The 21,428-nt window shown below is 41.9% G+C and overlaps 1 protein-coding gene across 1 annotated transcript in view; it reads left to right on the forward strand.

The window, feature by feature from the left end:
* Positions 1–21,428, forward strand: part of CAP2 (cyclase associated actin cytoskeleton regulatory protein 2) — a 475,046-nt gene that overhangs the window by 309,846 nt on the left and 143,772 nt on the right. Inside the window, exon 7 of the mRNA XM_078687967.1 lies at positions 834–939. Coding sequence (XP_078544093.1) covers positions 834–939 — 106 coding nt within the window. The remainder of the gene's footprint in view (positions 1–833; positions 940–21,428) is intronic.

Below are 21,428 nucleotides of genomic sequence, written 5' to 3' on the forward strand. Positions count from 1 at the left end.
GATTGAGTAAGCATGTGGATTTATTTATGCGCAAGACCCTATAGACTAAGCAGCCCAGCTTAAATTGCACACTCGAATCATGGGCAGCCAATGTAAGCTACTAGGGAATGAAGTAGCATTATCTCTGTGTCCCTGTCTGAGTTATGTTTTCCAGGGTGATTTCCCAGAGCAGACAATTTCCTGTGTACATGAAAGAAAATATGTAACCGAATGTTAAGATATATACAAATTATAGAGTATGCCATCTCTTAGAGGTTCTGGTGAAAACCCCTGAGATACATTTTTTTTCTGAATTACCAAAGTCTGCCTTTTTTGTTTAGTTTGCTTGCAGAGTGGATCACAGCTAAACAAAAACCCAAAAATCTGCTTTGCAGACATACTTAAAAAAGAGTGGATTTCTGAAATGAGCACTTGAAATTTGCTCATGTTTGACCAGCCCCAGCCTCCCTGAACTGCAAATAATATTCGCAAAGCATGATCTGTGCACTGTCTGAATCGATTCCCAGCAGCTTTTCGGGCAGGCCTAACCACAGAGACCCTCAAGATGAGGACAGACAGTCAGAAATGTTGAAACTGCAGGAACCCATTCACAACAGCCCTGTCCACCCATCCTGTCACAGACTGTCCATGATGGTAAGCAGATCTGGAAAAAGCTAATTGGGCTCTCGATGTGCTTCCTCTTATCATGAACAGAAAAAGTTGATCAACCATACCCTTGAACTCCCCAAGAAGTACCACAATAGTGAATGTTCTGCATTCTCTAAACTCTTGCTTTAGGAAAATGGTACTTCTCAATCCTTGCTTTAAATGTACTAATGTTCTTTTTCCCACAGTGACAGCCGCCATGTAGATTGGGTGAAATCTTGTCTTAACATCTGGACTGAGCTTCAAATTTACATCAAAGAATACCACACAACTGGCTTGTCTTGGAATAAAACTGTGAGTTCTTATTTTTATTTTGTTATCATTGCCTACCTGCCTCTGCTCAAAATTGTTTTTAGCGGGGGGTTTGTCCATAGTTTACAGAGTAAAGCAGACAGGCAAAGTTAGAAGCCTCAACAGACAGATCATTCCTGCTGCTAGCTGCAATGTTTTTTTCATTCATGGTTTTTTACCTTGATTCACATAAAACTTAAAATTCTCTGATGCACAGTTTTATGCGTAAGCAAAGGAGAAGTGTATGACTTTGTTCGGATTTACATATTAATGAAGGAAACATTTTATTGCTCAATTACTTAATATCATTGCAATTTCCCAAATAGTTACAAACTAGTAGTGTGGCTCACTGGTTAGAGGCGGCAGACCCGGGAGCAGAAGTCAGCCCGGGACCAGGGTTCAATTCCCGACGCGGCAGGGTCGTGGACTTGGGTCAGTGGACTTGATAATTCTCGCTTCGGTGCTTACTCTAATCAGGGGTTCCACTCGGCAACTCTGGGCTTAGCTTGCCTAATCTCCACAACGGTCCCATCAATTCCGGGGATGCCTGGCTCCACCTTGGGGACTCGCAGCAGGGACCATCCCACAGGGAAAGCCAGGACGAGTTGCCCAGAGTTATACAGCGCCAGGAAACCTACGGACGGGTAGCAGTGCGCTTTAGAAGCTCAAATACATTTACAAACCCATAAGATCATTGCAATTTCCCAAATTCATACAAAAACAGTAAAAATACGTAAAATTACCCCATACAACTTCTTGCATAATATATCATATCTTTTGCACTAGCTTTGGTCATTGTTGGAGAGTTACTTTAAATGTTTACATTTTCCCACATCTGTGCCAACACATTAAGCTAAGACTGAATCGAACGGACTTAGAGCTGCTTATCCTCTAAAAGTGCAGAATGCGTTGAAATCTTTACAGTTTCCCAAAATGATGCCAATCCATTAAGCTGTCTGGATAAAAAAAACTTTAAGCTGCTTGCCCTCTAAAAGTGCTGATGTGCTTATTATACAGTAGCATGTAGAGGAGTTTTAATGAACCGCCTATGTATGAGAAAGAAATTTGGAAGATCCAACCCACATATTCTTGTGTTAAAGCTTCTTAACGTGCCTCAGTGGTTCTTTTCTTTATACAATGCACCTGTATTATAGTGCAGAATTTTTAAGCCCAAATTAGCTATTTAAGGATTTATATATGTTACATAGGTTTTGATACATTTCTTCAGGCATACCTCTGTATAGCAGCACTTGGCCTGCATACGTTCCACCTATGGACAAACAGAAGGTGTAGAATTAGCGTAAATGTGAAACTTCAGATTTATTTTTGTATACTTTTTTCTCCCACTGAACATGATGTTCATGATGCTTGGACAAGCAAACAAGATTTGTTGGGGCTCATACCCTTTGCAATCTGACTCCCCTAACACTTCTTCGTAACAGCCATTTCACAACCCAGGTGTCTCCTACAATTTCCTGGGATTTTCTGCAGTTGTAATTAATTGGGATAGCCAGTGATCCTAATTGTGTGAATTCTGTTCTGGATTTAAGTTTTTCATTGCTACTTTTTCCACATGTACATTACGCTTGCATACAGAAACTAGTTTTGTGAAAAGAGCTCTATGTATTGAAGCAACTGTATGCTCTTTATAGCCCAGAGTTGTTGCATTTTTTCTCACAAGATGTATACATAGATGTATTTATTTACGGCGGTGACTTAAATGTACCTCATTTCCTGAACCTGGATATGGAAGGTTGCTTTTCTGCATTGCTAGGCCCTCTAGTTTTCCGCAAGAGCTCTTGATACTGCTTGCTCGTTAAGCAGTGGTATATCTGTTCGGAGAACTCAATAAAGCTCTTCTCACATTCACTGAATTTTTATAGTTTCTCACCTGATTTCATGTGTTGCTGCTTATAATGACCTGAGGAACATAGGTCCTATGTATGTATGTGGTATTTCTATAGGGTAAACCTAGCCAAGAGGCAGCTAAGTGCTGTACATGATCAAAGACAAACATAAAGTCAACGAGCAAGAGGAGGTGGGGCTGAGTTGAGGGTGGTAGGCGCATTGTGATGTAAAGTGTCATGTTGTACTATTGAATGTGTGTGTATGTGCAGAACTTGTGCATGTATATCGGCTGCCCACTTGCCTGCACCATTAAGGGGAGATGTTTTTGCTGCCTGGCTGCTGGCCTCTGAACTGAGGTATAATAAAGAAGTGGTCCTTGAATTATTTACTAGCAATTCATATTGTGTTTCCTTTGAGTTCACTCAAGCTTGAATAGGCACTGTACACTTAATCCTACACCTCAATCATCTTTTTCATGGGTCGCAGGGATTTTGTTCCATTGCACTACAATTCATTGTGTTTTATCAAACGGCTCCTAGAATTAATTACAAGGCAGGCTGCACTGCTGGATTGTTTAGACTGCAGGTTTCACATGTCACACACTTGATGTTCTCCCTATCCTCATCTGAGAGCACTGCCAGACCAAGACCAAAGAGAGCATGAAACCCTTTTTTCCATTTAAAACATTTCCCGGGTTTCTAAGTGCCCCTGATCTGTCAAGAATTAAATGTAAGCCAGTAATGCTAAATTGCAAGTAAATAGGACAACCTTTAATGGGTGTCTGTAGGTTGCCCTTGTATCTCAGTGAGAGTTTACCATGAGTTCTAAAGTGTTCTCCCATGCCCTGATATCACTTAGTGTCCCCTTTATTTCCAACACCAATCCTGCCCCCTTCCCTCTCCTTCCCACTACTCCCATTTTCAGCCCACTCCCTCTGACCCTACTTATCACTCACATGTCTCAAACTAGCTAACTTCATCCACTATATTGCCTTCCAGGGAGATCCTAGCCAATAGAGGGAGATTCCTCCATCCACAAGTCTCTATCTTCAAGCCTTTACTATTCCCTAATGTTTTCTTCCTCCCCTTTCTCCTTATCCCTCCTTTCTATCTCTCTTCCCACTCCCCATTCACCTCTGCACTTCGTTGCCACCTGAGGGTGGTATACCAACATAACATGAAACTGGAAAAACTGTTAAACTTTGAAGTCAAAAGGATGTATGTGCATGGGAGAGCTCTGTTTGGGGAAAAAAGGTAATATTAAAACAGAAAATGCAAAAATGACTAATAGCATTCTAAAACCTGATGTAAGTGGAATTTTGTGACCGTTTTTCACCAAATGTATCTGCTACCTGTTAAATAAATTGTGATTTGCCCTCCTAAGTCACTGTATTATTACAGAATTTAAATGTGTATAGTTTTTTATAGTAATGGTAGAATGTGCTGCAGACATCTGGTGGGAATGTATGATTGAGTTCCGCAAGTCGGAATCGCGATGTGCCTTCACAGCACCGTCATTAGAACGAATGTGTCTTTAGTACACATTTGTTCAACACGCAAGTGGTTATACCGGTTTGCCTTAGGGGGGTGCTGGATTTTGGAATAGGTTAATTTACTATCCAAAATCCAGTCTGTGCAACAGTAGGGAAGGTATTGAACTTTAAATCCAACACCATTTCACCAAAGCGCCCCCTAAAGCAAGTTGTTATAACTACTTGCATGCTAAACGAATGCTTCCTAAAGACACGTTTGTTCTATTACCGGTGCTGTGAAGGCACAGCGGGATTCTCGCTTTGTTCTAATGTACGTTTCCCATCTGGTGGCAAACTTAAACTTCAATATCGTTCTAACACACATAAGGTCACATTTTCTGTTACATGGCCATTAATATTTGTTTTGATTTTTCCTAAAGATTTTCAAATGTAATATGATATATTACAGCTGGAACCGAAAGCAAAACTACAAATAACATCAGGATTTGTTTTCTTAAATATTTTTGATTGCATCAATTAGCCCGATTCATGAGGATCCTTTTATAAAGCAGGAAACCTGCACACTATACATTTCCTCTTACGATTTGTGGGAAGTGTTAGTCTAGATTTTCGACTTTTAAATTAAATATTGTAGATTTCAATGTATATTTCTTCTTACCTATACTTAATTCTGAGGACTGTCAGCAGTTATGATGCATTAGCAGATGTTGACTGCTTTCAAAGTAATTATTTTGTGCATGGTCATAGCTTTTGGAAGCTACAGAAAGCTGTACATCGAGCATTAAGCAAAGGCTCTCATTTCCAGCAGGGGTTGCACTGATGTACATCTTAAACACGCTTTGTTGCAAAAGGAGGGGAAATACACAAAGAATAACATTTATTAGAACACTGGAATGTTGGAAGGTCCATTGAAAACAATGGAGTGTTCCGGGCTTCAAATGTCCAGTAGAAGCCCGGAGCATCAACATTCAACTTTTTGACCTAGGCCTCATGGAGTCCGAGGGGATTTCAACCCTACGGGTTCCGTAAGGCCTTTGTTTTACAAATTAGAACATTCTGCCCTCTAGGACTATATTATCCCCCAACGATATTTTGATGTATTAATGACAAGGCCAGTGCAAAAATATTCTTTATTGTTCCTATGTAACTAATTGCGAATTGGCTTAAATAGCCCCGAAAAATCAGTCCCCGTAAAATTACAGGATACCCTAACATGCGAATTTGGTAAATTTACTCTGGGGATTTGATTTTGGTACTTTAAATTGCTTTGGTATATTTGGAGAACTGATCCTATTTCGATCACCCACTATTTTTCTTTAAATCATTTGGTGTTTTTAAACAATTCATTCATTTTTGTCAAAGATTCATTTTTTAATTAATTTTTTTCCGTTTATGTAGTGAATTATTTTCCTCTCAACAATCAATAATTTTCCATAATAGATTCGTTTTTGCCATTTTCTTTTAATAACTTTTCGAATTGAAATTGGCTATTACACATTTTGCCACACAGCACATGAGGGACCAGAATTCACTCACTTTGCTTTTAAGTAAATGAAATTCACCCGGCAGTTCTGGTGACATTTAAAACTCACTCAGCCTTTGACCCTCGATACTATGAATGACAGATTGGAATGGATGGAAAATATTAAGCACAAAAAGTTACAAATTATGAATTGCCTCAGAACAGCATAAAATGAAATGCCATGCAATTGGGATAGGGACACATCATTAATGACTCCTGGACCACACTTGATGTATGTTATGTTTTGTTACCAGCTTTTATATGGCATATGTTTGTCATTCGTATGACTTACTAGCACTTTTGTAGTCTGAGCTCCTTCTCCTGCATGGTTCTAGGATTGTTCATTAACTTGAGTGTGGATGGGCTGGTATCATTGCTTTTGGTTACTGTAAATTAATGTAGTTTATGTAGTGTTTAGTGAGGTTTGTATTTCTTCAATAGCGTAGTTATGATGTGTTTGATCCTGCTGGTGTTTTTATAGAGTACTTCATTCATGGGTGTATATGCTAGGGTGAACTATTGTAAATTGCCCTGCATGAAGTGTCTGCATTGTTAAGGCAAAAAATATACGGTCCTGTCAAGGCAGGACAATTCACAAAATAACAATTGGTTGGAAACTGGATGTTTGGGGTAGGGATCCCCTATAAAACAAAAGCGCAATAAGTATTAAAAATATTTAAAAGAAAACAAAAACTCCCAGAAACATATGGACTATGTAGAAGAAATACTCAACCAGAAATTGAATTATATTACTTGCATGTATTAAGGCAACCATACAATTAGAATATATATGTACAGAATAATGTAGGTTGCTCCGTTAGTGCAAAGGGGAAAAAAGGTTCATTCAGAGTGGCAAATGAAAATGTTGTGACTGAAGACATAAGATACAAGTTAAAACTGAAGTGCATTCATCGTCTGCGTAGTGCTTGTCTTGAATGTTATGATTTATGTTCCCATACATCTAGGGTAATAGGTAATTATTCTTGAATGCCCATGCGGGATATTGAATCAGTACCGGCCAACAATCAGCTCATCGACATTTCAACACAAAATAACGCGGTTACTCAGAACCATCTATGCAGGTCTTCATCAGGACGTGTGTGAGAGGCAACCTAGAGTCACATGAGACGCAATGTTTTGTTTAAATAAGTTAAGAGCCCTTCCTTTTGGTAAATAGATGGTGTATCTGCTCGTCTGAGAGCTGGGAACCTCAGCATCAAAAGTTTAAATTTTACAGTTTCATTTAAGTATGGTCAACAGGCCCTCCCCGTGGCATCAGGAATGGGCACTGTCAGGCTTGTGGAATCAAATCTCGCTTGGACCACAATGAGTTATTTTGTGAATCGTTCTGCCCTGACAGGACAATATGTTTTTTGTACTAAGCATTATCCAGGTCCTGAAGTCTACTGGGTTACCCCAACGTAGTATAAGTGTATTTTGTTGAGGCAGCGACGTTTCCAAGTTATAGAGCGTTGGTGTGGTTTGACTTAGCTAACATGTTCTGTTGGCTGGTACAGTGAGATGATATATATAGAAAAGGCTCTGCTCTTTGCGTGACTACATCATTAACAAGCATTGGCACAACCAACCTGTTTCAATTTTCCTGTGCTGAGAAAGTGACGTGATTGGCTTGCCAGTGTCAAGAAGGCTATGTTAAAAGTATAGAAAACATTTTTTTATACTTTCAAGATAGCTGTTGCATTGCAAAATGCAGCCTGATGACATAGTGAGCATTGTGTCACTCAACGCAGCAGCCATTTTGAAGGTATAGAAAAACATATGATAAATGGCCACCACATTGCATAGTGCAACGTCAAGATGCAGTACACATTATATCATGCAAAACTGTGGCCATCTTGAAAATATGGAAAACCATGTTTTTATACTTTTAAGATAGCCAGTCTCTGCTATCGGCTTTGCCAATGCTTGTGTATTTTAAAATCTTGCCAATGCTTGTGTATTTTAAAATCATCCAGCATTGGCAAAGTCAATAGTGGCTATCACCATTGTGCATTAGAAACATGGTGGGAATACAATGCAGCGAGCGCATCTCTGGAGCAGCAAGAAGCAAGAAAAAGAGAGGTTTGTAGAGAAAACAATGTTAAGAAGGCAGTGAACTGGTATCTGGGGCAATATTTAGAAATAAAAAAATGAGAGGAAATCTGGACGATGGGAAGGAAGCAAAAAATCAAGTATTTCAGAAGAGAATAGCAACAAACATGCACTCCCGTGGAGTGCTAGAAGACAAATGATATGTAGATGAGCACTGAGAAAAGATAACCCACTGACCTCAGCTATATAAGGATACAACGTATCTACTCAAAAAGACACGGTGAGAGATATGCTTCATGGGCAGGACATACCTATAACAGAGAGAAACAGCAAATCCAAAGCAGAACATTGAAATAAACAAGAAAAACTTCTAATGAAAGAGCCTAATGTACCTTGCAGTGTATGGGATACAATGCAGCCTGCAATGGACAGCAAGAGCCAGTCTGTAGCGAGGCTGCAAAAATATAATAACAGATTAGAGTCAATATAAAGAACACTTTTCCATTTGGGTCCATGATTGCACACTATATCCTTAGAAGAAAGATGGAACTGTGGACATGAGTCCTGAAGAGGGGATGGCGAGAGGGATAAGGGACTTGTACAACTCAACTTTCTAGCACAGTAGCTTGAGTGACCGTATGTCAGCAGAGGAGTGAATTTAGCCAAAGATGTCGGCTGGTGCTCCAGCAATGAAACTAAAAGAGAGCAGGAGCAATGCGCAAGAAGTAATAATAGTGCTAAGCCAAAGATACAGCTAGAGACAAATAGAATCTATGGTACAGAAACATGCAGGAAAACAGGGAGATTAGATGAGTCTAGTGAGGCATTTTCTGCTTTTTATATCACTTTCCCTGTTTATCTATTAATATGTCCACTGTTGGCGCCACTGGTGCCTTACACAGCTAGGAAGAGGCTAGTACTGTGAAGCAGCACCATGAGGAAATTTAAATTCGAGCTAGCTATACTCCGTCCGCTCTGCATCTAAAATGGAAACATTTTGCATGAATTACATCAATTCACTCATTGAAAATAAGTCGTAGTTGTATTGATCAGAATCGTCTTAGAGTGGAATTTACTTCATTCAAGTGCCAAGTTTTATCACTACACCAATTAACCTCCCTGCACATTCTTCTCAAGACAAAAGCTGCACCCTATGCTGGTTGCAATCCCGCTGCTCCAATAACAACAACTTAATCACTTCAACAAATTCATTACCTCTCGTAATACCTCACCGCTACTTACGCCTCCTATGTTCAACATCCATAAAGTATTGCCTGCCTCACCTCACAATCTGTGAAGAGCCTCTGCGAACACCCTTATTAATTTCACTTGTCTCACAGAAAACTATAATACCTCAACTCTCTCTTCCAATCCCTTGGGAAAAGCCCTCATTTATGCGACCTTTGGTGTGCCTTCTCATATCTTTTTTTATTTTTTTACGAAGTTTTATGTAGCACGAACTTGACCCTAAGGTATCGGGTATCAGATCGCTTTACACGAGCACCAGTTGCATTACATGAGGACACATTCATTTTTGTTCGGCACAGGGAGATTAAGTGATTTGCCCAGAATCACAGGATGTTGCGCGCCCCTGCCGAGACACGAACCCAGTTCCCCAGATTCCAGGTTGACCGCCCTAGCCTTTAGGCCAACTCCTCAGCCACTTCCTCCTTCTCTACAGTCTTCGGTCGACAGGCTCACTGTGTTCCACAAAGCCTTCAACAAATTCATCATTCTTGTGTATGATTCCATCTATGCCCAGGCTTACTTACATTGAACAAACTTCCTCAAAGCTTGCCTGTCTCCAGCCTAGACACCCCTAAATCGCATGTACCACCTCAGGATTCAAACTATCTTCTTTTGTGGTGCACTTCTACTGGAATCTCCCGCCCTCTCAGTCAAAGATGAAACCCATCCGCAAATATTTTCTAAATAGCTCTAAATTCCCAATTCATTCAAATATATGTGCCCTCCTGACTATATTACCCTTTCTGTCCATAATTTTCATCAAGTGAATTGTCATTGTCACCAATATAAAATACAAACACACAAAATAGAATTGGAGGAATGCTTGCAAATAGTCTGGACCACTAATAATGCCTCCAGGTAGCATCCCAACCTATTGTTTATTGCCCACTGTTCCACTCTAGACAGATGACTACCTTATGCAAATCAACTCCGACCCAGTTCCTCATGGAAACAGTCCATCCTGAACTGCCATGTGGGGACTCTTCCAGAAGGGAACACAAGCAGCCCCCGCTGCTTTCATTCTTGTTAGGTCTCATCAGTGAGTTACAGTTTGGGTCTGATTGCACAGCGAGCAAGGGACCTACTTCTGGACATACCCTCTGCCATTTAGTGCATTACAACAAATAAACAAAAGGTGATGGGAGGGATGAGACAAGAAGGTTGGTGGCAACAGAGCATGCAATCGAGGTTTGGAGGCAGATGAAATAGGAGAAATTGGGAAAGATTGGAGGGATAGTGACAAGGAGAGGTCACGTTGGTTTGAGAGTGGAATGAGAAGACTGGGCATGAGGGGATGAAAGCATGGGTGTGGCTACTGAAATGTAGAAGGGTGCTGGCATGGGAAGGAAAATAAAGTGGGAGGTTAGCATTGAAGACATTGGGAATAGTATATGGATGAATTATGGAGAGAAGGGTTTGGGTGTTCGGAATGTCAATGTGGAGTGGGGAGGAAGATTAATTGGTAGTCAAGAGGCAGGATTGAAGCAAGCTTGTGGATAGAGTGGCTAGAGAAGGTTTTGCTGGGTTTAGGAGCAACTGTGCAAAGTGGAGAGCAAGGGGGAGAGACTAGCAGCAGGAATATTTAGACATAGATGGGATGAGTTGAATAGGAGACAGGGAGGGACGGGGAGCAAGATTTTAAAAGAGGAAAGAGTTCAAGAAGAGGAGGAGGTTGAAGGGTGGATGAACATTAGGATGGGTATCAGTAGGCTAAAGTGGGAAGAGAAAAGAACAGGAGCATTTGTCAACAGGGTGTTGACTGAATGCAAACTCGCTTTAGCACCATCCATTGCCAGTAGCTCAGCAAGGAACAGGATTAGTGGCAACATAGTGATGCGGTGGCAGAAGCTGGATACATCTGGATACGAACAGCTCACACGGCACTGTGAAGAAGTAGAGCAATTTCAAGTAGCAGCCATATATAGAAGTAATGCAAAAAAGGCGTTTAGGTGAGGTAAGAATAATCAAAGGCAGGGCCTGGACAACAAGTAAAAAGTTCATAATGACACCTAAACGCAGAATAAAATAAGTCGCAGGCATCCATACGTGGAAAAAAAATCTTATCACTTAAACAGTTCAAAATGAGCACTTTGATGCAGAATAAAACAGGTCTTCGGTTTTACTCAGATAAGGAATAAACCAGATCAAACTCCCGAATGCATTCGGTATGCACGTGGAAGGGGCCAAAGTTAGGGAGTTTACCTGGAAGAGTCCATGTGCTGCTTCTGAAGGCGGAGTGGACCATGGGTCTTGCTTTAAGACCGCCCAGACACAAAGCAGGGAGCCTCGTGATCACTCCTTAGCGTGCATAATATTCATTGCAGTTGCTGTTAGTGTTTTGTAATAAATCACTCGCCACCTGCTCTCCAGAAGTATTACGTGTAACTTACACAACTTGAGCAAATTCATAAGTGCAATTTGATGCAACCCTTGTTTTGCTTTTCTGTTCAAGATACTCACTACATAAATGCATACAAAGCGGGCGTGACCTTTACCGCCTCGCGACCTTCTCGTTAAACCCCCAGCTGTGCCAGGCAACTGCCCAATCTTTCAGGCGCTCGTGCCAAAACCCAAGGGATTTTCTCGCAGTGATGCCGCCGCTCGACTGCCAACACTCGCCCCCTTGTTGCCCACCGGGAGCAGGAGGTCAGCAGCTGCCGCCTAATCTAGCAGGACTGGCTCATAAAAGTTTGGGCTGAGGGCAACGACCGCTGTCAGCCTCTAAATAAGGAAGTGGCCCCTTAGACCTAGGGACGGGTGACGCAGCACCTGGCGTCTGTCAGATGCGCGCCAGGGAACAGCGAGTGCCGCTAGAAAATGCGGTCCTGTTTTTATAAGGATTTCGTACATTCTGTACTGCTGTGATACAGATATACAGCATGAGGTCTTGTAATAATAAAATAAAATGTGAACATAAATTGAGTGCGTTTTCTTGAAATGGTGACTGCGTCACTGAGCTCGCCTGGTTGCGTTTTATGCCAATATATGATCTCTACGTGGAACTTAACTACTTGTGTGTGTGATTCCGTGCTGTATTTGCACTACTGCTGAAAGTGCGAGCTGAGATTCAAGGGCCACCAAGACAAAATACAGCTTCTATGTATGCAAAAGCAATAGGCGTTTTCGTTTGCTGCTTTTCACAGCCTACACGGCAGAACTAAATAATGATAACAGATTTTTGCGGGTATATTCGCCTTAGTTCCCAAATTGCTATGTGCTTCAATATGAGATGCCTTACTGCCTTACTCAGAGAATAGCTTGCTCGGCTCGGCTATTTTTGCAAACGTCTGTAGCTGATTCTGTGGTATCCCACCGTGTATTTTTAATTTAGTAATAAAGCGGGTTTGTCAAAATATACATAATTGCAAACAATGAAAAAGTAATTGTGTATGTATTTCTGTTGATAGTTATTTACATCACAAATCCCCCAAGCGCTTCGACGCCCCACGTAGGGCTGATAAGCGCTATATAAATGTTACAATGCAATGCAATACTGCAACAAAACAGAACTTGTAAATTGTATACAGTGGTTCGTGAGCAGACACAGGTGAGATGGCTGCGTCCGAGGATTTTCTGTCCTGTAAAATGATGTCTTTCCAGACTTCCTGTCATATGCCATGGTGCCTTTCACCCTTTCTGTGAGTCTCCCAATTACCTCATTACTTAACGATTAAAATACCTGATGGACCTAAGGCTCCTTCTAGGCAGACGTAAAAACGAGACCTTGTAACTTTTTTGCATTAGTGTTATGCATCGCGCGGATCAATATGTTTCTTTAAAAAAAAATAGCACTGTAAATCATGGCACACTGTAACACTACTGCATATATTATAATGTTCCTTACATTTTCCCAATTCTGGTACAATGTTACAGTTGTCTGATGGCTCCACCTGCATGTCCTAATAAATGACATTAAAATATTACCAGCAACACTGAGTTGCATATACGCACACTCATTTGTTGCTGCGGCAGAGCTATAGCCTATAACTGTAGAGCAGGGCACGAGTCGGGGGGTAGACTCAGTTGGACGGTGTCCACCCACTATTTTCACAGGGTGGGCGCCGTCCACCCTGCCAAGAAATTGGGCCCCACTGTAAAAATATGCTGATTTCGTCCCGGTGTAATTTGCAAACCCTCGCACACATTCTGCTGCGCCTGCACGTTCTTATCTGCTTTCGATCCATAACAACGTGCAGGCGGGAAGGGGCTTTCTAAGTTCAGACACCTGCTGGGCCCATAACAAAGGCCGAACCTGAGGGGTCATCAGGCCTCCTTTTGTTGGAGTCTCCTGGCTGGGAGCAGCCAGGAGCCTTACACCTAGAAGCAAATGCAGCAGAGGGGAAACAAAGGCTCACACCTTGTTAGCGCTTCCCACATACTTAAGAGAGGCAGAGTTTCACTTTGTTCAGACTCTGTTTAGGTCGATATGCATGCACTGTAAGAATGTCAGATGTGTTGGTCTTTCCCAGTATTTACACAAAAATAAAGTGTAATTTTTATAGTGCTTACTACCCCTGAGGAGGTGTTGAAATAATTTAAGTACCAATATTTTTTCTTTTAAAGCACTATGGGTAGAGGAAGTTTATGCTGACAAAAGACAGCATTGTTTTATGGGTAGCTTACAAAAGTGTAAATATTCTACCTAAATCAGGAGGGTTTCCCTATGTACTCGAAATGTGCTCCAAGGTACTCATGATAGACATGTTAAACATATATCTGTGGGCTTAAGATCTGATGTCACTTCTTATGATGCCACTTCCTGTGATGTCACGCGTCATGATGTCACGTGCCGCAATGTCACACGCCGCGATGTCATGAACCGTGATGTCACTCGTCGTGATAACACTTGCATTCTGATTAACTAGGTTAGTCACCCCACTTCTTTTTTTAGGACTTGTGCCCTGCTGTACAGTGTGTTTTTGGTACACAAAACCTTAGGTACCGCTTAAGTTTTTATTATGTGGTCTGGGAGAAAAGAGGAAAACAGAAATATACATATACCTCCCACTCGACCAACACTAATTATACTCTGGCCACAATGAGCTCTATTGGGCTATCCCTTGATTGTAGAATAGCAAAGAAAAACTTACAAAAATACATACATTGCTTTTTTTATTTATTATTTCTCCTGTCTATTTTTCAATCTTATTTTTTCAATTACTTTTTTTGTATGGTAAAAACACCATAATTGTTTCTGTGTCCATATGTACAAAACAAATCAATAGTGATCAAACATTGTTTTAATTCAATTGGATATACAAATTTAACATGAGTAATGCAATAAATATATACAAAATAACAATCTTAATTATGTCCCCAAACTATAATCACACTTACACTCACCTCACATACAGTCATTGCATACCAAACATACTAATACACACATCACATCACATTCATTGTTTTCCAGCTAAAATGGCTTGCTACTGAGAACTCATGGTGAAAATTCTTCATAAATGTCCATGGTTATCCCGCCAGCTAGAAAAAAGTTCAGGCCGATGCACGTTTCAGTTGATACGTATGATTCAGTCCACCTTCTTCAGGACCGCTTGCTCTATTTCATTTTATGCAGTGGAGGTTGGGTGGGGGATCTCAAATTAAAAAGGAATGCAAATCATTTATTACGCCCTAAATTTGTGTGTTTTTGGTAACACTGTCTGGTCAGTACGTTTTAAGAGGTTTCTGGGTTTACATTTTTGACACTGCACTTAAAAATTAAAAGAAAGTGCCAGCGATTAGTAAAAGGATAACAACAGACTTCGAGCTGTTGAAAAACGTCATTACATTCTTGAGGAGGAAAATGAAAAGGTTATCTAGAGTATTAAACCAGGCCATAAAATATGCAATGTCAGATGGTTTCCTGAAGGAGCTGGATTCTGTGGTTTGAAGCAGAGCAAGTGGAGTTTTCCCAAGCCAGTTTGTATCTTCCCCAAAAATGTTATAGTCAGTTGCCGTCCCAGGAAAACAAGTATGGCCCAGGGGCATAGCAAGGGTGCCACCGGTCCTAATGCAAGCAAGGGAAATAACCCTCTCATCCGTGGTGATGGCAGTAAAAACAGCTATCATTGGGGTATAGTGGGCTCGTCAGACCACTGGACCTGCTGCACTCTTGCTAGCTACACCATGAGAGGGCCTTGTTTGCATATATAAATATGTCTTGTGAGTGATTACAGGAAAAACAGGACATCTGCTAAAAAAGGCAGGTGTCCCATTCACCCGTCTCTATGATTCTTTGACAAATTTACAGTATAGGTAAACGCAGTGTTTCCAGCGGCAGAACCACCTGAAGCTCCACCATAGTATAGATCCTTTCAGCAGACCTGGTGCTGCTGGCAATGACATCCTGTCTTTCCAGGACCACTGTGTAACCCATGGCGATTGTAGGCAGAAAATCTCCTGCAAATCCTCTTGCCCCCCGCCCCGTTAGTCATGTTAAGCCTGAAGAGGGCACCTTCTTTGAGAGTCTGGTTTCAAGAATAGCATAAGTGACATGACTGACTAAGCGACTGGCTTCTCCAATTGATCAGTTGACAAGGCAGTGGTCGCTGAAATACTCCGTATAATAAGAGAGGCACTGTGAAATTAGGAACTGTAAAACCCTCTATGCATCTTCCTCTTTTTTTAGTACAACCATTTGCGATGACAATTGAATGGACTACATTTGACAATGAATCCTCTTAGATTTAGATACTTTACATCAAGGACTCGGCTGTGTCAATTTAGAAAATCCGGACATGTAAAGGGTTTGTGTTGTTCAAAAAAATATTTTGTTTTTAATGGCGTTAATTGGGGAAATGATTAGACTTGCTGCTCCTAACAACTATAAGAAACTTCCTTCTGATACAAACAAAACCGCAGAAGCTCTGAAGAAGAGACAACTCTTGAAATACGTTGGCTGTGGGATGATGCCTGTCACATCTAGATTAATAATAGCATCATGGTTGTTAGAATGAAACTAATCATTAAGGAATTGTGTAAATAGATATTTTAAGAACTGTAGAAGGATTCTCACTTGACTCAAATGATATGCTACAATTATCAGCCATTTTAATGCTGCAAATACAATGACTTTTGTTAAGAAACATAAATGAGAGTCATAAATGGTCTACGGTGATACATGTGCTATTTATATTGTGGAAAAGTAAATTTTGCCATGTTCTGTGTCCCTACGCCTCATCCATCATATGTTATGTGTGCATGACCAATATGCATATGTTATTCCCCATGTCCGATTAATGACGCAATTACAGTTGTGTCCACCTCTAGTATGCCAGTTTTCCAGTCCTCGTGAATACTACGAATATCAGGCCTATGTAAAGTAATGTTGCCACGTTTCTTAGTGTGCACGTTATTCCATTATAAAGTCCCCGTTTCCAGGCCTCAAAAGGGCCCGGACATCAGATTCAGCTCCTGTCTCCTGAAAAGCCTCGCTAAGGAACGATACAGCCCCCACCTGTATCCTCGACCTTTCACTTACTTCCTGCTTCGCAGAGCCCGGTGCAGCTTGGCTCTGCCTCTGAGTCTGCCAAAAGTATGTTATAGTTCCAGTCATCAGTTCAGTCCTCCTTCTCTACATTCCTAAGCTACTGAACTGCATCAATAGTTTCCGTCATTGTCTAGCCTATTCGGCTCCACGTTAGAGAAATACTGTATTTAATGGTCATTTAATATTCTTCATCACGCATTACATGTAGAATAATGCATGGTCCAGTCTTAGAATCAAGTTAGCCTTTCCCTTCATGACTTCTAGTTTACATCAACATGTTCCCTAAACATCAGATACCAGATAGGGTTTAGGTACATGTCGCTCCGACCCTCCAGACTCTAGTCTCTGCTCCTAGCACAGAGTTCGTAGCCCCCAGCTTCTCCTAGTGATACGTCATTGCCAGTTTACGCGCACCATTAGGTTAGAGGTCCCGGCTCCTTAGGTAGCCCCCTCCAAAGTTTCCGCCCATTAATGACATATTCTGTTACGTTTGCATCACATGTCTATGTATACTCCCAGTTACACCTCTTTTTACTGTTATCTTTCGCGACTGCTACGCGTCACGCCTTCTGCTCCACCCACTGCTACGCCTACTGCAATGTAATGCTATGTGTTTGCGCTATGTATATAAGTTGATGTATTGTTATTAAAAGTTAGCGCGCTCATCCCAGACCAAGCCCCAGCAGCTGCTGGGTCATTCTATGCAGGTTGTCCTGATCCTGTCCTTATGCTGTAATAAACCTGCAGAAACTCCTACTACCTCGAATCTTGACTCTTATTTTATTGAGCTATCTGTTATTCATTCATTCATTCAAAAATAGATCCGGTATTATTTATTTATATACCACATAATGGCGCCCGAATAGGGACTTGCCCTTTCCCCACGCGTCGGTGAAGCCACGCCGACCCCCTGACCCTCTGCAGTCGTGACGGAACTCTTCTGCGCAGTGGCAGATATTTCTGCTCAAGTATCCCTCAGGCCCACGGAGGAGACGGAGGAGGCGGTCCAGCATCCAAACGAGACGGTGGAGGAACGCGGCGAGTCCCGACCAGAGCCCAAGCCGAGAGTCCAAGGTCCGAGGTATCCGGAGGCCCACCCGTAACTGAAGTCCGAAGTCCGTCGTCGTAGCAGTCCAGTCCCGTCCGAGGCCTTTCGTTCCGTGCTGCCCGGTGAGTACCATTGCTGGGGTAGTATCTAGACAGGACCAATCTAAATTGACTCCTGGTCCGTGGGTTGGTGGTGCCCAGACTCACAAACGAAGTGTTCACCTAGGTGGATACGGGTCTTGATGCGTCCCTTTATGGGACCGGTATGTTCCGTACTGTTACAGCAGTGCATCCAGTAACTCTAGTCTGTTCCGTTCTCGAGAAAATTCTTGTATTTCTGTTCTCAGTATTCCAGGTAATATTCTGTTCGAACTGTTATTTATAATGTTGTTTAATGTCTTTCCAATGTCGTGGTATGCCTGAATTGTTTTTCCCAAATGTTATTGTTTTTCGTGTATTGTATTGTGTTCCGATTCAAGTTTACAATGCCGCTCTTTTCCAAGTTACGTCAGTTAAAAACTAGAAAGGGTTTATTAGAAGAAGCAGTTCCTGTCCCGCCGAGGGACAGTCCAGGTCACTTTATGTATCAGAAACATGGCATAAGCGCCATATTGTATCTAGATTTATGGGTAGAGTATACCAAACAGTTAGAAGAAAAGTATAGATGGCCCGTATCGGGTACATGGGATGCCGAATGTATCATGCGAGTAGAAGAAGCATTATGGAAAAAGAAAGCCAGACAGTCACAGAAAGATGCCATCGAGTTATGGCGTAAAGAAGCGCATAGAAGAACCGAAAAGGAAGTCAGAAAGTCGGAGTTAAGTAGAGAATCCCAGGAACGAGCCCAAGAAAGAGAATTAATCGAGATAGGTGAACGAGTCAAAGCCGAACAGTCAGACAGACAGAGGCATGCCCTCATTAAGGGTATGTATCCTCTCCTTGCCGAGGGCTTGCCAAAAGCGACCCCAGAGGCATCCAGTAATTTCCCGCCACTCGACTAAGCTACGTCACAAACAGACCGCAGCTGATATTTTTATTTCGTCCTATCTGGACGACACAGTCCCCGAATATGCAAATCCTGTTCGCGCTCCGCCAGTCCCTGCAAATCAGGCACTTCCCGCTCCTCCAGACACCGGAGTACCTGTTACGGTACCCCCGGTCCAGCCTACAGTTCCATTTCCCACTCTGCCAGGACGTAGAGCCTCAGTAGACGACTCCAGTCTAGGGGCCGCAGGAGGAGCTACTCCTCAAACCCCGCCGCCACACAAGCGTTTATCAGCACTCGAATTACATGCTCAAGCATCACAGCGTACTCCTAAAAGTAATAAGTCTGTCACAGAAATCAGACAAGCCCTTAACGAATGTGTCTATGATCCAGTCCCAGGCGAGTATAATATGGTTTTATATTCCTTACGTGTAAGGAGAGTGACCGAGTATCTAGTCACCTTGCCGAATATGAAAGAAGATCTAGACAGAATATATCGTTTCATCCGTACAGGGGATGATCCAGAAAGTATTGGCGAGATTATGTCTCAAAGGAAAGCCGAGATCCAGCTCATGATATTAAAGTTCCTGATCAATTGTCTAATAAGAGAACAAGATTATCCGTCTAAAGATCCCGCCGAAATGAGAATCCTGACAAGGTGGAGTGATAATATAGCCGAGGGTAAGCACAAGACCGTCGGTGCCATGGAGAGTATGTACAAGAAAATTCGTAAAGAAATAATGTTACACGAACAGCGTAAAGCAGCACAAGTAAGCGAGAAAGAAAGTATCTCTGATCCTGAAGAGGAAGACGAGAATTCCGCCAGAATAGCGTATGTAGGAAAATCTAGATTTCCCGATCGCCATTTACGTCTAGAACACAAGTCTATTTTTCATCATCCAGCACCAGAACAAGGTTCTCTAGAACAAGTATTTCAAGCTACCGATCACATTCTGAAATCACGAATCGGTTATGGTGAGTTAAGTACCATGCATGAACAAGAACTAGCCCGATCAGCAGTCCGATGGATTACTGATTCTACCACTTTTCCAGACGAAATAGTGGCACAAATGTTTCTGAAACTGCCCCCAGCCGAGCAACGACTGGTGGGAATGTATATGATTCAGCACCTCATTACTTTGTATGAGGGTCAACATTCTGATCCAGGTCCGTTACATGATATCCTGAACGAGTTACTCCAGTATAGATGGAGAGGTCTAGGTACCGATTTAATTAGTGTCATTCTAGAACAGCGCCACAAATATAGAACGTTTTTGAACCCGCATTTTGTTCATGTCTCACCCCCAGAAAGTAAATCATTCTACATAGACAGACAGAATCCGTTACGAGAAGTCCACCCAGTCCAAGGGGCGGGTGGCGTAATGCAACGAGTGTTTGTATACACTCCGATTTCAAAGATGGAACTTCTTGAAATGAAGAAATTAATTCCCTGTCATGACAAAGATCCAGCAGGGTTCCATAGAGAATTAAAAGACATGCTCCGTATGGGAGAATACACTTACCCAGATATCATTAAAATGTTAAAGGTCCTGTTACCCGCAGGGGTGTATGAAAAGTTAAAGGAAAAGGAATGGGAGGTGGGAGAGAAAAAGATCGATTGGACAGCTCTAGAAGCTGAAGACAAGGCTCGAGTACCAGGTACCGGTCTTGGAGATAAATGTAAAGAATTACCAGAATTACTGATTCAAGTTTTACCTAGATTATTGACAACTAGGAAGGAAGACTGGGATGCAATCTCAGCCTGTAAACAGAAACAAGATGAAGATATTAGTGATTTTTATTCTAGATTTGAGAAATGTTTCAGTATCAATAGTGGTCTCAAGACAAGTAGTGAGTCATACCCTCACCTTTTCGTTACCAAATTAGTCGAGAATTCAAGTCCACAAATTAAAAATCGAGTTTTGAAAGTCGAAAGCACCTGGCAAGCAAATACTCCGTCCCAGATGCTCCAGATGCTCCAGTATCACCAGAATAGAATCAGGGAAGAGCAAGAACACGAGAGAAAACGTATGAAGGACACGAAAATGAAAGTGCTAGTTGCACAATCTGTTCCTCAAGACAGTCAGAAGAGGGGTCCGAATCAAGCCAGTCATCCTGCAGCTCCCGTTAAAGGGAACTGCAATTATTGTAAACAACCAGGTCATTTTATAAACGAGTGTGCAGTTCTGAAACACAACATAGCTACTGGTAAGACTAAAGAAAGACCACGTCCGCCGAGACAAGAACAAGTTTCACAGATTCCTCAGTCACAGAATGCACAACAGACAGTTCCAGCACCGCAGCCTATTGCTGCAACACAGCATGTCACATCGCAGATGTACCAGTATGCACAGTCTGAGTATCCAGAGTACCAGCAGTATTCATGAAACAGCCTAGAGAGGGAGGTAGGCTTGCCTCTCATCGAGATACCTGTAGATCAAGAAGGTCCCTATGTTCACAGTCAAGTATTAGGGAAAGAAAGAAAGTTTTTGATCGATACAGGGGCAAGTAGGACCACAATTAATCATGCCGAAGTTCCAGGGGCTCCGCTCTCAGGCTCAAGAAATGTTTCCCTTGGATTTTCAGGAAAGCCAATAGTTAATGAGATATCAAAGCCAGTCACTCTAGAAGTAGGTCCATTGTCCCGTACTACTGATCTGTTACTTACTAAGTCATGTCCAGAAAACCTATTAGGCATTAAGACACTGAAAGAATTAGGTGCAGTTATTTGCTGTTCCCCAGAGGGAATACGTCTGTTCCTACGTGACTTTAAGGGTCACTATGTATTACGAGATTTTGATTCAAGATTGTC

This window comes from Lissotriton helveticus, chromosome 4_1 (assembly GCF_964261635.1).
Source record: "Lissotriton helveticus chromosome 4_1, aLisHel1.1, whole genome shotgun sequence".
NCBI classification, from domain to species: Eukaryota; Metazoa; Chordata; class Amphibia; order Caudata; family Salamandridae; genus Lissotriton; species Lissotriton helveticus.